This window comes from Clytia hemisphaerica, unplaced genomic scaffold (genome assembly GCF_902728285.1).
Source record: "Clytia hemisphaerica strain Z4C2 unplaced genomic scaffold, Clytia hemisphaerica genome assembly, whole genome shotgun sequence".
In the NCBI taxonomy this organism is placed as follows: domain Eukaryota; kingdom Metazoa; phylum Cnidaria; class Hydrozoa; order Leptothecata; family Clytiidae; genus Clytia; species Clytia hemisphaerica.
In genome coordinates, this window is record NW_027104297.1 from 283,845 (window position 1) to 298,539 (window position 14,695).

General features: G+C 35.3%; 2 protein-coding genes across 2 annotated transcripts in view; both read right to left on the reverse strand.

Annotated features, from left to right (window-relative positions):
• Positions 1 to 697: 697 nt before the first annotated feature.
• LOC136817243 (tRNA-splicing endonuclease subunit Sen2-like) overlaps positions 698 to 14,695 on the reverse strand; it is a 36,410-nt gene continuing 22,412 nt past the window's right edge. Inside the window, exons 8-12 of the mRNA XM_067073578.1 lie at positions 3,532 to 3,589; positions 2,385 to 2,519; positions 1,976 to 2,012; positions 1,463 to 1,574; positions 698 to 745 (exon numbers count right to left, since the gene is read on the reverse strand). Coding sequence (XP_066929679.1) covers positions 698 to 745; positions 1,463 to 1,574; positions 1,976 to 2,012; positions 2,385 to 2,519; positions 3,532 to 3,589 — 390 coding nt within the window. The remainder of the gene's footprint in view (positions 746 to 1,462; positions 1,575 to 1,975; positions 2,013 to 2,384; positions 2,520 to 3,531; positions 3,590 to 14,695) is intronic.
• On the reverse strand, positions 11,061 to 12,039 carry LOC136817226 (uncharacterized). Its single transcript, XM_067073564.1, has 2 exons — positions 11,754 to 12,039; positions 11,061 to 11,577 (listed from the first exon to the last, which is right to left on the reverse strand). The coding sequence occupies exons 1-2, from the start codon at positions 11,962 to 11,964 to the stop codon at positions 11,465 to 11,467; spliced, it is 324 nt and encodes a 107-aa protein (XP_066929665.1). The 5' UTR covers positions 11,965 to 12,039; the 3' UTR covers positions 11,061 to 11,464.

Here is a 14,695-nt window from a genome sequence, read left to right on the forward strand (position 1 = left end):
GAAAAAAAGAGGGAGTTCTAGAGCAGTCCAGAATAGTACTACTGTCTTTCCCCATTTAACCGAACCAGCTAATTTTCATCGGTTGAAGAACGGTTGATTCTTAGAAGAAAACTTACCCGTGCTTAATAGCGAGATATACTCGAAAAGAGGAAGACACATCAGGCACCTTTTTGACGTCAATTTTTATTTTGTTGACGTTAGAACATGATAAATAGCTTGACCAAGAAAGTGTTAAAAACTTACCACCACTCGAAGCTTCTTGAGTACACCTGGACTTTTCAGTTCACTTTCATCGACATCTGGTAGGGAAAAATGAAAATGAGAAAGAATTTATTTACCGAAATCCTTGGTTGAGCAAAAATAACGTACTTTACATAACTCGAACAAAAAGGGGAAGAAAATCTTTAGGTTTACGGATATACTGCAGAATAAAAATAGCTCGTAATTTCTTCCGACATGAATTCTAAAAAAAATTATTGTGAAGATTTGAACTACATCCTTTGCACTCTTCCAGAAAAAATCCGTTCATGGGGAGGTGGATGAATTGTCCAGGAGGTAAATCTGCGATGTCTAAGGATAAATTTTGGTGTCCTGAGAGACATCAAGTACCATTTTTGCACCAAGTAGGTTGCTCTACCTCTGCACTACAGTCGCTTTTTCAGCTACAGTTGTCAAAAAACTAGTAAAGAAATGAAGTTTACATTGTCTTACCTTTGGGTTTCACGACGTAGCAAATCAGCACTTCCTAAAAAGAAAGTGCAAAACTATAGCTTCTCACATGTACGTATAAAAATACTTAAGATTTTCAGGAATCTACACGTTTTTTTTTATAAGAATAGTGTACTTTGGCTGAGGTTGAGCATTATTCTTATTTTTCTATTGTTCTAAACAATAGCGTATTGTTCTAACTCTGAAATCTCACCCTGATATTCTTATAGAAGTTATTCTTATAAAAAAAACCGCGTATTACGTATTGTTTAAAGGCATTTCCACAGGGTTCTTAAGTAAGATTTTACGTGCATTTGAAAAGAGCTCAAATCTAGGCAAAGTTGTAGCATTTTCCCAGGGAGTTTTATTAATTTGAGTTGTATTTCCCCAAGGGGTTGGATGACCAAGCTTGTCAGTGTCAAATATAATTTGGACGCATACAATGTCCCGATTTACGGGATGACGAGTATGTCCAAACCAAAGTTCGAAAATCGACCCTCAGAAAATTTTGTCCATTTCTTGGCGTCTTTGGAACCCTTGGAGAGACTATTTCCCCAAAACTTTAAAATTTTAGTCCGATTATGACCCTTTATGACCCTTTGAGGGATTTTATTTTTGTAAATTTGGAACCCTTACAGAGACCTAATTCCTGTTTAATGGTGTTTGTACCCCTTTGAGGATGTGAAAAAGGGACCCTTATGGCTCACATAATTGGGGGGGGGGGCAATTAAACAAAGTGAACAGTCATACTAACCTTTGCAACTTTTTCGTTGACTCGACAAATACAACTTAAATCTTTCCACGAAAACGATTTTTCTTCCAAACCGCCATCTTTTTCGTCCATATAGCGTACAAAGACTGAATAACTGAAAACGAAAAAAGACAATAACGTTGTGTGGTTTTACAACATAATCAATTGCAGATATACTTTTTCGGCGATGGGGCAGAAGCTTAGCATTTAAATAGTGTCTAAAACTACAGGGTAGCTATACAGTCTTTTAATGTCTCAATCAGCTCAAAGATTTAGCTCTTGAAAATATCAAAACTATCAAAACTATCAAAACTTCAAACCAAACTGGAACCCAGAGTTCGCTTTTTATAATTCTGATTGCACTCAGGAAAGGTGTATCACTTCCACCAGTAAAATTAAAATATGGTGCAAGTAAATTAAAAAGTTGGGCAAGTAACTCTGGGTACGAGGCTGATCGGTTTTGAACTCATGTTGCAGCAGACAAGTAGCAGATTGGGAACAACATGAAACCCTTACCTTGCATGATAGAAAGGCATACCACTCTGATAAAGCACTGGAGAAAAAAAATACAAAAGATTCATCAAATTAAAATTCGGTATAAAAATACCAGAGTCAAGTTAAATACTTTAAGTTTCCTTTAGCTAGGACCACGCCCCTTCAATGATTTTCGTACCCTATACACGCTATCGAGTAAAATGTCCAGCCTAATATTTTTAATCTTAAAGATTTTTCCACTGTGGATTGTTTGAATAAGATATGAAACTGTCAGTACTGATACAATAATTTTCACTACTTCAACTATCATAATCTTAAAGATATTCGTTTTTATGACATAGAAAGGACGCTAATTCAGAACACTTTGACGTTTTAAAGAGTCAACTGTAAGCCCGAGTATTTAAATAATACTAAGAGTAGATCAACTCACCAAAATCTGCACCAAACAGATTACTGAATCGAACCACCCATCCTTTGCTACGAAAATGGTGATATGCCGTGTAACGTTGCACGAAATCTTTTTGTCGACACGAAAACGTTCTCCACATTTCACCAACGTTCATTCCTGGTTTAAAAAAGATGATGAAAATATATTAAGTTCATAGTTTTTGGGTTTCGTGTAAAATACCAGCCCTGTCTCAGAATCCAATTAGGATGGGATGAAGGACCAAGGGGAAGCAGAGAATTTCTAATCCTTTTGTGCATACCTTTATAAAAATCCAGCATCATAAGGAATTCAAATCCTAAAAATTGTTTTTTCCAAATAGAAATGAAACTTGGGTGCACTATTCCCATGGGAACCAACATTTAGGGTATATTCATAGCCGGAACAATATTTCAGTGAAGGGAAACCTGAGTCAGTGAATCAGGAATGATATAAACATGACCAATATATGAATAAACGTCATGGTTTATGTAGATACTAATTGATAGTAGGGGGAAATTTGTTCGTTTTTTTGAGGTCGCTCGACTTTTTTAGTCAAAGCACTTGTTATACATTTTTGGAAAGCTAAGGGGTAGGGGAATCAAAATAACTTGGGTGCCAATTTTTTTTGGGACACTTTGGTGTGATTTTCGGACAAATACGACGGTCTCAGGCAAAAATCATAGGGTGAAAAATTAATGAAATTTTTAGCTTGAGAAAACGGAGACCTGTTGAATAGTTTTGGAAAGCTCTCAATAAATTAAGATTAGTGATATATTGCGAGTATAGGTGATTTCTTTACCTAACTCGAGATATTAATCCTTAAAAACAGTGTTTTTCAGTGTTTTTCAGCCAGAAACAGCTGTTTTGTCCAGTTTTTGCGCTTTCGGAAGCTCAATATCTCGAGTTAGATACTGATAGATACCGTTTTCTCAAGCTAAAATTTTCATTAATTTTTCACCCTATGATTTTTGCCTGAGACCGTCGTATTTGTCCGAATATCACACCAAAGTGTCCGAAAAAAAATTGGTACCCAAGTTATTTTGATTCCCCTACCCCTTAGCTTTCCAAAAATGTATAACAAGTGCTTTGACTAAAAAAATCGAGCGATTTTACAAATTTCCCCCTACTATGATGTGGAGAAAACACTCACCAATTTGGTTATGATCTTCGACGCAAAGACAACCCAATCCGTAACTCAAGAAGAATGCCTGAAGAACAAAGAAAAAAGATTATTTTAGTGCTAACAAAAAAGGATCGCATGCAGGTTGAATGATTTCAGGGGGAAGGAGCCACATATCTCACAAGTGTGGGTGAGATAACTGCAGAAAAAACAGACGTCAAAAGGTCTCTCAAATCAATATTTTCGGTACAATTTTCCTTCTTTTTTCACATAAAAAATATCTAAATTTTTTAACAAAAGGGACTTTTCCTAAATTTCTCAAAAATATGATATAAAAGGGGTGGTTTGGGAGAGCAGCTTTGCCTTTCATTGTGTTGTTTTGAAAGCTGACAATTTTTTCGCCAAACTAGAAGAGTGTCAGGAGGTACCTTATTGGTATATATTTTCGCGTGTTACAAATTTTCGCGGGTACTTAATTTCGCGAGTTTTTTGGTCAATTTTCGCGAAATTTAATACTGTTTAAATTTTTCAAAATTACAAAATCGCGAAATTAAATACACGCGAAAAATGTTTTGTTAGTATTTTGTTAGTATTTTTACATCAAAAACGTTGCGTTTCAAGCAAAATCAGTGTTTTTCTTGCTTTATATTCCCACTTTCTGAAAATACCTAGTTTAGTGAATCGCGAAATTTAATACACGCGAAAATTTTCCAGAAGTCGGCAATCGCGAAATTTAATACACGCGAAACACGTTTTTTCGAAAAAATTTCGCGATTCGCGAAAATTTGTAACACGCGAAAATATATACCAATAAGGTATGCCATGCCTTGGGACAGTTTTTTCGCCAAAACGAGGCTAATTTTGATAGTCCTCAAAACTTCATGATGGGATTTGGCTAAATCAGATGTGCATGGTTCACTTTATGACGAATGCAGTAAAGATGAACTAATATGATGAACCCCAAATTGAAATGTCAAAACAAAAAACCTCTGACAACAATTTGACCAAAATGAGAAAATTCAGAGTCAAAAAAAGTTTCGAGCCGGTCAAATATATTTAGCAATTTAAAAAATGTAAGCTTACAAAAAGGTAAAAAAATTTGTTAAGTAGTAAGTTAAAAATTGTTGTCCGTTTGCAGGTCCAGTCCAGTTCATTTGGTTTGATTTGATCGGAAGTCCATATCTAGTGTTTGGTGTAATAGACTTTGACCAATTTGGCTTTATTGATGACACCTGCAGATTTTCGAATTTTGACCAATTGTGGTGCACTTTTATAACATTTGACTTTGTAGCCTCCACCATGTCTGATTCTGAAACATTTCTTGATGACGAATTTGGATGTGAACAAACATGTCTTTGTGAATCTGAAAACGCAAAATTTCCACACTTTCTTTTTAATGCATTTGTTACCATGACGTTTGACGCATGCGTACTTGAGGTAGCATCTGATTGGGTTGTTGCTGCTTTTGGTGACTTGACATTGAACAGGGTGTTTGTCTTTGAAGATGAAGACCTTCTTGGTGTAAAGAAATCGCTTGTAGCTTGCGTCTTCATCTTTGAACATAAAACGCAAGGTAAGATTTTATTGAATTTACAAAAAAAAACTTGAAACGTATCAAACCGTTAACGTTAAAAGTTTTACACTGTGTGTGGCTGAAAAATAACCTCAAAGTTTTGACAGACTCTTCTTTGAAAAATCAGAAGAAAAAATCTCACCTTCTTTAAGATCTTGCTCTTCCAGTTCATCTTTCATTTCTTCTTCATTTTCAAGTTGTTCACTTGCTTCATCTTCACTTTGTTCATCTTCTTGGTCTTCATCTTGGTCTAGAAGGTCCATCGTTACTTCGTCATTTTCAATGTCATTTGTTGTTTCTTCATCATTGGAAATAGTTTTCGCCTCTTGTTCTGTTTCACAGTGAACTTTGTACACCAAGAAGGAGACGAGTAACAAAGCTTTCCAAATCTTCATCTTTGTGAGTGTTTGTTGCCTTGTTGTTTACACTTAGCTTGACAATTTGAAACTGTTTGCAGATGATTTTTCAATCGAATCTGCAGCTTATTTATCCTTAGCTGACGAGGAAGTGACGATCGAATTCCTAAGCACTTGCAACGTTTTTTCTCGCATTACTTCCTTGAAAAGGAAAAATCATTATCTCTCATTTAAAAATAAAATAGTGTCAAATCGTTTTCCTGGAAGTTCGTCTTTGTTAAAATATTCACCAAAATGTCAATTACTTAACAAGTGCATTCTCATCTTCCTTTATCAGATAGATCTGCCATTTACCTTGCTAAATTTTCACCATGGAATTTTAAAGTCGAGAAGTGCTAGAAGTAATACTTACAACTGGGTCAGGCTTAAATAACTAATAGTTTGCAAAAATACCTTAAGTGGATAAATTTTGGCGGGGATTAAATTTGGCGAATTTTGTCAAAATTCGCTAAATTAAATCCTCCCTAAAATTTCCAAACTCGGCAATTCGCCAAATTAGATCCCCGCCAAAATTTTTGAAACTTCCCTTTCGCCAAATTAAGTCCCCGTCAAAATTAAAGGATAATCATGTTTTTTTATCGAGAAATTTCAGAATACTACTTTAATGGGATAAACTTTCGCGGGGATTAAATTTCACGGTTGGGTCTATCCTAGCATGTTAGACGAAAACCGCTTTTTTATAGCGATTTAAAACAAAGAAAAAATTAGGTTTGTGGGAAGGTACTGGCTAGGTCTATCCGCGAAATGCAAAAATTTTGCGGGAACTTAATTTCGCGGGTGGCATTATTGGGTGGCAATATTTTCACGATTTTGTGACTTTTACTGTCAAATCATACATGTTGGTTGCTGTAATACACATTATTAGCGCTTCTTTGATGCCAGTAAACATTCAAAAGTAAGTATTTGACATATTTTAAGTTTTTTTTAGAAATATTTTGCGAATAGTGCCCTTCCAAATTTTCATTGGGACTTAATTTCGCAGATTTTCTTAGATGACACCCAAAACCGCGAAATCCGCGAAATTTAATCCCCGCGAAAGTTTATAGTCTACCGAGAAATGGAAAATCATCGAAAAAATTGTCGAATTTTGGTTTTTGGGTGTTTTGAGATCCTTAGGTCTTTCTGAACATCTCCTGGAAATTTCAGAGAGATATCTTTATTTTTCAGGTCGCAGTGAGCATTTTTGTCCTGCTAGGTGCTTGAAAAATCGTCCTAGCAACGGAAAAAATCCCGTTGCTAAGGACTTATTTTTTCAATCTCGGCCGAAACATAGCAATGTGATACGCCAAAAGAAAGCTCTTTTTACGCCCTTTTCGAGCGTCAAAATATTATTTTCCGTGGCATTACGTCATCTTTAAAATTAAAGATGGTAGCTTCAGTAGTGTAACACATCAAAACAAGCTGAAAAGCAAGCTGTTAGCATGATTCTGCAGATTTCTTGGCAGGTTTTTAGATCAAAACTTAATTTCTTTGATGGAATATGATTTGTTTAAATGAAGAATAGACTCTACAGAAGCCATAAAGTTGCTGTACATTGGTTATGTTGCTGGATTTCTTTCTACGAAAAACATTTAAGTTGCCGCCATTTTGTTTTGAGGAGCATATAGGCGGTGAGAGGCGGTGTGTGCTTTTTTGGTGGCTCACATAATGTTTTGTAGTGGATTTAAATGCAACTGAGATATTTCCAAGCACAACATGATGTAACAGAGATGGAAATGTGCATTATAATGAACTGGACCTAACTTCTGGAGACGCACATTCTCATCTGACACCCGCCACTCATAACAGCCTTCCTTCGGTCAAGAAGCCAGCTCATTGCTCATTGTCATCTAGTCTATGTGAATAAAAATATGCACACAAAAAGTTTTCATGCCTACAGAGAGTTTATGCTGGACTTTCAATGAACATTTTGACACACTTATGTGGCTGTTTTCACCCAAATTTGATGTTATCGCAAGATTACCGCAAACTTTGCTATGTATACATGACTTTAGCGCAACATGTTTTTGTTGATTTTTGGATATTTTATCAATTTTTGTGAAATGTTTTACTTTAACTTTTGAAACCTGACTGGTTGGATGAGTATTCAGTGAAGAAATTTTTTTTTGAAAAGAGCTTTCCAACTTAAAATAATACCCATTTTTGCAGACTTTTGCCTTTTTCTTTGATTTTCTCAAAACGCGTTTCCGGGGGTTTGCATTCACCTTGTCAGAAATATCTTAGGATTGAGAGTAGCTGCAGACTTGAAATTTTCAGGGAAGTTTCCTTACATGATTGTGTATTGAATGAATGGATTAAAAAGTTTTAAAATTGGTTTCCTGATTTTTAATCTCAAAAAAGCGTTTTTTTCAGTTTCTTACCCCCTGGAAAAAAATTTCAATTTTTTTTTTCACTCATTCCAGACCTTTTCTAAATATTAGTCATTTAAAAAAAAAACTAACTTCATAGGTCAAGCCGACTATTCAGAAAACCTGACACAAGCAAAATAAAGTATTTTACCCCCTGACTGATTTTACCCCCGCCTTCTGAAAATTTCATTACGAAATGTAAAGAAGTTCTTGAGTTATTGCAAAAAATGTGATTTTTTGACTTTTGAAATCTGGCGGTAGACTACCACCAGTATTTTTGCCTTTCCTAAACCGATCGTGTAATAACCCTTTAAGTACCACGGTCATTTTTTTTCTAAGTTTTTTAAAGAAGATCGCTAGTTCAAACTTTAAAGGCTTGTATCTCCGGATCTAGAAGGAGCTAGAAGCTTGTTCATAGCTTGTTGGAAAGTTTGGAGCCTCTTCTTTCTTTTAGGCGCCTACGGCGCCCCATTTAGGAAGGGCGGGGTGAAGGGGGGTAGTTAAGGGGAATTATAGCAGTCAGGCCTGCTGCGCGGACCTGTCTGAATGATGTCTGTATCTTAGCAAAAAAGTCTAGGTTTAAGCAGGTTTATGTTTTTTTTAGTTTTCAAGAAATTAAATCTTAAGTGCACAGTGAAAATTATTGCAAACTAAAAAATATCTTACTTGAAGGGGTGGTTTTTAAGGGCAAAAATCAAGTTTCTTCAGAGAGCATGAAGGCAGTGAGCAAGATATGTAATGCGAGAAATAGGAAGAATGACAATTCATTTTTATTAAAGTATAAATGGATAGTCTGATAATTAATCCTTCCTCGTCAACTTAAACTCGTGCATAGAGTCCACTCCTCTGACTGCAGGATGTCATTAAGAGTATTAAGATAATCATTTTATTAATTGCAACATATTTTATTACAGATTATTACCTGTTAAAACTGTTTTTCTTCTATAAAAAGTCACGGCATGTGGAAATGCTTAGAAAAAGCCAAATACAAGAAAAGAAACGAGCAAAATAACCCTGTGACTGAGCAGTATTTACTCCAAGAAAATCCAAGTACAGTGTCAACCAGTAGTTACATCTTAGAGCCACTGACCTTTACGAACCCTGGACTCAACTTTATCCGCCTTTTTGATCGAATTTATTTTTAAAGTGGTAATCGCAAGGAAGGCATTGCGGTGTTTAAAGTTTGCGTAATTTCCAACAGCGCTACATCACAAATATTCAAAGAAAAGTAGATCTAGCGCTCTCGATGCATATACGCCGCTATTGAGTAATGCTACGGGTATCACTTTCAAAAAAAACTACGATCGATGATTTTGGTTGGCCAAGACATAGAAACTGCCTCCGGTTTCTTCCTTACTTGGTAAAGGATGCATCAAGATTCAGAAACTACCCCGTTTAAAACCGTTTTTTTTTTGAAGGGAAAAAACATGCGTGATTGCATAGATATACCGATTACGATTTACAAGTACACTCTCATCTTCCCTTATACCGGGTGACCCACGAAAAAGTTCGGACGTTTCTCGGCGTCTTGAGGCCGAACAAATGTCCCAAAGTGCTTGGAGTTTTATCATTTAGAAAGTAGATATCCTAACTTAAAATCCGAGCCATTACTTTTTAAATTTGACGCACAAGTTCCCTAGTTATGAGCTTTTAAACTCAAAATTCACTTTTCGGAAAGTGTAAAAAACAGGTAAAAAAGGGGTATCAAATTAGGTATTTTTAGACGTTTTTGATATACAGTTTTGAAGAAAATTCCTTGAAAGTGCCAATTTTGATAAAACTAGTCTGGTTTAAACAAAAACTACTTTAAAAAGGTGTTTTTAATAATTATTAATGTCATAAAACTCGTTAAATAAGTCAATTTATAAGAGATTTTCTAATTGATTGCATTAATTTAATACCTCTTTTTTACGTGTTTTTTACACTTTCCGAAAAGTGAATTTTGAGTTTAAAAGGTCATAAGTAGAGAACTAGTTGGTCAAATTTAAAAAGTGATAGCTCAAATTTTAAGTTAGGATATCTACTTTTTAAATACCAAAATTCCGAGCACTTTGGGACATTTGTTCGGCCTCAAGACGCCGAGAAAAGGTCCGAACTTTTTCGTGGGTCACCCGGTAGTTATAGATGCATTTCTCTTTGTCGAAAATCAACTTTTCACCGCTGAATTTCAAAGCCCAAATAGTGAAGCCTTGCTTAGTTTTGAAAAACTTTGACACATTTTTTGAAGTTGGATCTAATGGGTTCTTCATTTAGGGTAGGTACTTTCCAAAATATTATTAGTTTACTTTCAATCCAACTAGGGCTATGAGATTTTGATAGGAGTTTTATGTGGCTTCATTTTCATGCTAGGAGCCCCGTCTGCAGAACACTATTGCTATACATTTTACCTTCGAATGATCACTTAATGACTTTTTTCATTTTCTTCATCATTTTCTAATTGGGACAATATTTTGGCCAAACTTCCAAGTGGGAAGGGGTACCGGTGAGTCTGTGAGAAGGGGGTGTTTAAACCAAAATAATTCGTAGAACGATAAAAATGATCAGAATCGTTTTTTCCTTCTGCGTCTAAGTCATCAAATTTATAGCCAGTCAATATATCCATGAAGCTGTTAGCTCATCTTCCAAGAAAGGCTTCATAGAAACCCCCTTTAGACTAAGAGTCCTAAGAGGGAGGTTGAGGATTTTCAAGATTATAGAATGGAAATTTCAGGTTAAGGTAACCCTATGTAGGTGTATAAACAATTGTTTGGGATGTTTTTTCAATCCTCTTTTAAATATATGGATAGGTTGGGGAGATTTTATAGGGAAAGATTTGTTGTCCGCTATTGACTTCACTTAAAGACTGAAAAACTGGATTTAATTGCGGCTATTACTATCATATCATATGAAAAATCTTTCTCCCATCAAAAGTTAAAAGCTGATGCGGTTTGGATAAAAACTATTTTATAAACTTAAGAATCCTTTTGATTAAAAAATTGGGGAAATATAAATATTGAGGGAAATTTGGTTTACTAGTCCAAGTGGGACCTATTCTCCTGCCTGCATGTAATACGCCTTTTTCAAAGATCAAAAATTGGTGAAAGAAAATTGAAAGGAAGATTTGACTCACAAGTCCAAGTGAAACTTATATTTACTGTCATTGAAGGGAAATCAGACGGGTGAGAACCTTAACTTTAAGATGCCCGAAGATCAAATAAGGATAGTTTAAAACGAAAGAGTAAATTCCCTTTTTGGCAAATATTATTTAGCGATTTTAAAAATGTAAGCTTACAAACACATAAAAATTATAAAAAGCAGCTAGTTAAAAATTGTTGTCCGTTTAGAAATCTTGTCAGTTCATTTGCTCCGATTCGGTTGAAAGTCTAGATCTAGTGTTTGATGTAATAGACTTTGACCAATTTGGCTTTATTGATGACACCTGCAGATTTTCGAATTTTGACCAACTGTGGTGCACTTTTATGACATTTGACTTTGTAGCCTCCACCATGTCTGATTCTGAAACATTTCTTGATGATGAATTTGGATGTGAACAAACAGGTCTTTGTGAATTTGAAAACGCAAAATTTATACACTTTCTTTTTGATGCATTTGTTACCATGACGTTTGACGTATGCGTACTTGAGGTATCATCTGATTGGTTTGTTACTGCTTTTGGTGAGTTGACATTGAACAGGGTGTTTGTCTTTGAAGATGAAGATCTTCTTGGCGTAAAGAAATCGCTTGTAGCTGGCGTCTTCATCTGAAACCGGAGTAAAAAGCCTTATTCAAATTTCAATTGACTGGCTTATGATTAGAAAAATTCTGAATTAAAAAAAAAAGGTTCAAAGTTCAGACGTAAAGCTTTTGCTTTACTTTGGTGTGAAAGAAGAAGATAAAGTAAACTAAAATATATAGAGGCTTAAGTAAAATTCTCACCTTCTTTCAGATCTTGATCTTCAAGTTCATCTTTCATTTCTTCTTCATCTGCATCTTCTTGTTGGTTGATCGTTTCTTCGTCACTCATTTCCATTCCTGGAAGTTCATCCTCCTCTGCTTCAATGTTTGCTTCTTTCGCCTCTTGTTCTGTTTCACAGTGAACTGTGTACACCAAGAACGAGACGAGTAACAAAGCTTTCCAAATCTTCATCTTTGAGAGTGTTTGTTGTCTTGTTGTTTACACTGAACTTGACAATTTGAAACTGTTTGCAGATGATTTTTCAATTGAATCTGCAGCTTATTTATACACTTTAGCTGACGAGGAAGTCACGATCGAATTCCTAAGCACTTGCAACGTGATTCCATAAAGATACTTTCTTAAAGGAAAAATCATTATCTGTCTTTGGAACATCAAATAAATGTCAAATCGTTTTCCTGTAAACTCTTCACAGTAAAATTCTCACCAAAATGCCAATTACTCAAATAAGTGCACTCTCATCTTCCTTTACTTAGTAGATGAATTGCACATTGTCTTGGAAATTTACTGCACCAATGGAAAGTTTGTCTGAACAAATTCTGATACTGCGACACTAAAGGCTTGGGGACACGAGAAGTTTTTTTGCGTTTGTGCAATGCAACATGCTCTATCCTACCAACCTGAAACACTTTCTCGTGTCTCCACCCCATTCTTCTTTCTACCAATAAAAGTGAAATCGACAACACTTTCAATAACATTTGCCTGTTTTTCACTCTTTGTCCCCGGGACAAAATTAGCGTGTCTTTTGGATATTTCCCTCACTTTTTGTCCCATGGAACAACCAAAATAAACCATGGGACACGCATATTATTTCCTGTGTTGGTGAGACGGAGCATGTTGCACTGTACAAACGCGAAAAAAACTTCTCTTGTCCCCAAGCCTTAAAAGCGTTATCTTTTTTTGACCACGACTTACCTTCTCAACCCGGATATCAAAATAAAGACTAGCAATCTAGTGCTCTCTTTATTTTCGTGCTGTACATTTTTTCAAAATCTGGCGATAGCTTTTTCCGTAAATAAGATTACATCATAGATGCACGTTTTTTACACGATCGTATTAGTCGAATCTTGAAATTAGTCGTTTGTTTCTTATAAAAAGAAACGTTTAGAAACCAAAATTTCATGCTCTTGAAATGTTCTTTCATAATCAAGATATCGTGACCAAAAAAAAAACATCTATCTCATCAAAAAATTGAGTAATTTGGCTAAGAACATTGATGTATGCTTATTAATAGTGATTCTTATAGATAAAGATGCGTTTTTGAGCTGAAAAATTATTTTTTAACAAAAATCTGCTTGAGCCATCTTTTACCTACCTTGATGCAAAAAATCAATGAAACAATGATTCAATATTTCACAAAGTCCAAAAAACCCTTTTTTTAGCCGTTCTTTGGCCAAAAACATTATTTTTCGAAAATCGGGCTCCGTCACATTCGAGGGTCTATAGTTACACATCTTTGTGCAAAAAATCAGAGAAAAACTAATGAGCCAATCTCGAGAAAAGTTGGTAACGAACGGACGGACGAACAAACGAACAGAGGTTAATTTATAGGACCTCCACCGGGGTAGGTCCAAAAAGTAGAAGTTGAACTTGCACACATTTACAAAACCCTATACAAAACGATGAAAAATATTGACGAAACAACATTCAGTAAACGTCTTTTTCTATAACAAATCCAAGGTTAGCACTTAGCAGCTAAGTAAATAAGGGATTCGGTAAGGAACTTTGAGGCTGAAATTTTCTAGAAAAATAAGGAACTCCAGGCTCGGAGCCGATTTAAGGTTTCTTATACGAATTTATACGACGATGATCGACATTATGTTTCCTTCCTCGTTTAAGTAAAATCTGGCAGGATGTAATTTGGAGTAAGCGAATTGAATAATCACTCACTGACTCTCTCACCCACTTGCGCTCATTATTTTTGGTTAGTACAGGAAAGCTTAAAAGGAAGAAGACTAAAGATAAAAGCTAAATAAAACTGGCGCATTGTATATGGACCAATTTTACTTCATAACGAATCCTGGCAAGGCCTTTTCAGTCTCATTTACGAAATTCAAACCATTTCATTGTTACCCCAATTCAGTTAGACGTGGCTCATATAAAAGAGATAGATTCGAAGCTACATAACTTTAAATTCAGGTATTGTAAATCCTTCCAGTTAACAATGTCCACTGTAATTTCAGTGAAAGTTTGACTATGGTTTTGCTTCAAACGCCTTCAAATTATATATCCATTGACGTAGAATTCAACGTGGATTTAAAAAATGTATCAAAAAACAAGCACACTTTCTGATTTAAACTTTATGGCGCTTTGAAGTACTACCTGTATTTTTGACCACTCAAAAAGAAGTACAGACAAGGCCGCATGCTCTAAGTGGATTAATTTTGGCAGGAATTAGATTTGGCAAATTTGACAAATTTCGACAAATTTCGCCAATTAAATCCCCGCCAAAACTTCAAAGATTGGCCATTCACCCAAATTAAATCCCCGATAAATTTAACAAAAAGAATATTATGGGTATAATCAAACCTTTTCAGTATATTTTTATAGTAACTTTCATCCATTTTAGTGTCTCCAAATTCCAAATTTGTCAAATTAAATCCCTGCCAACATTTACAAAATCGATCAATCGCCAAATTAAACCCCCGCGAAAAATCTCATTTTTGCCAATCGCCAAACTAAATCTACGCAAAAATTAATCCACTAAGGGTAACTTGAAAGTCAGGGGATATAAATCCTTCGAATTTAGGAGGTTTCTTTTTATAAGGATTCTTTCAACGGGTCCAAAAAACTGCTCGATTTATGACATCCCTAAACTGGATCACAGACTTCAACAAAACCACCGGCAATATAAGGAAAACGAATCCATTAGTGGATGCCAGCAGCCTAGTGACATTTTGATAAA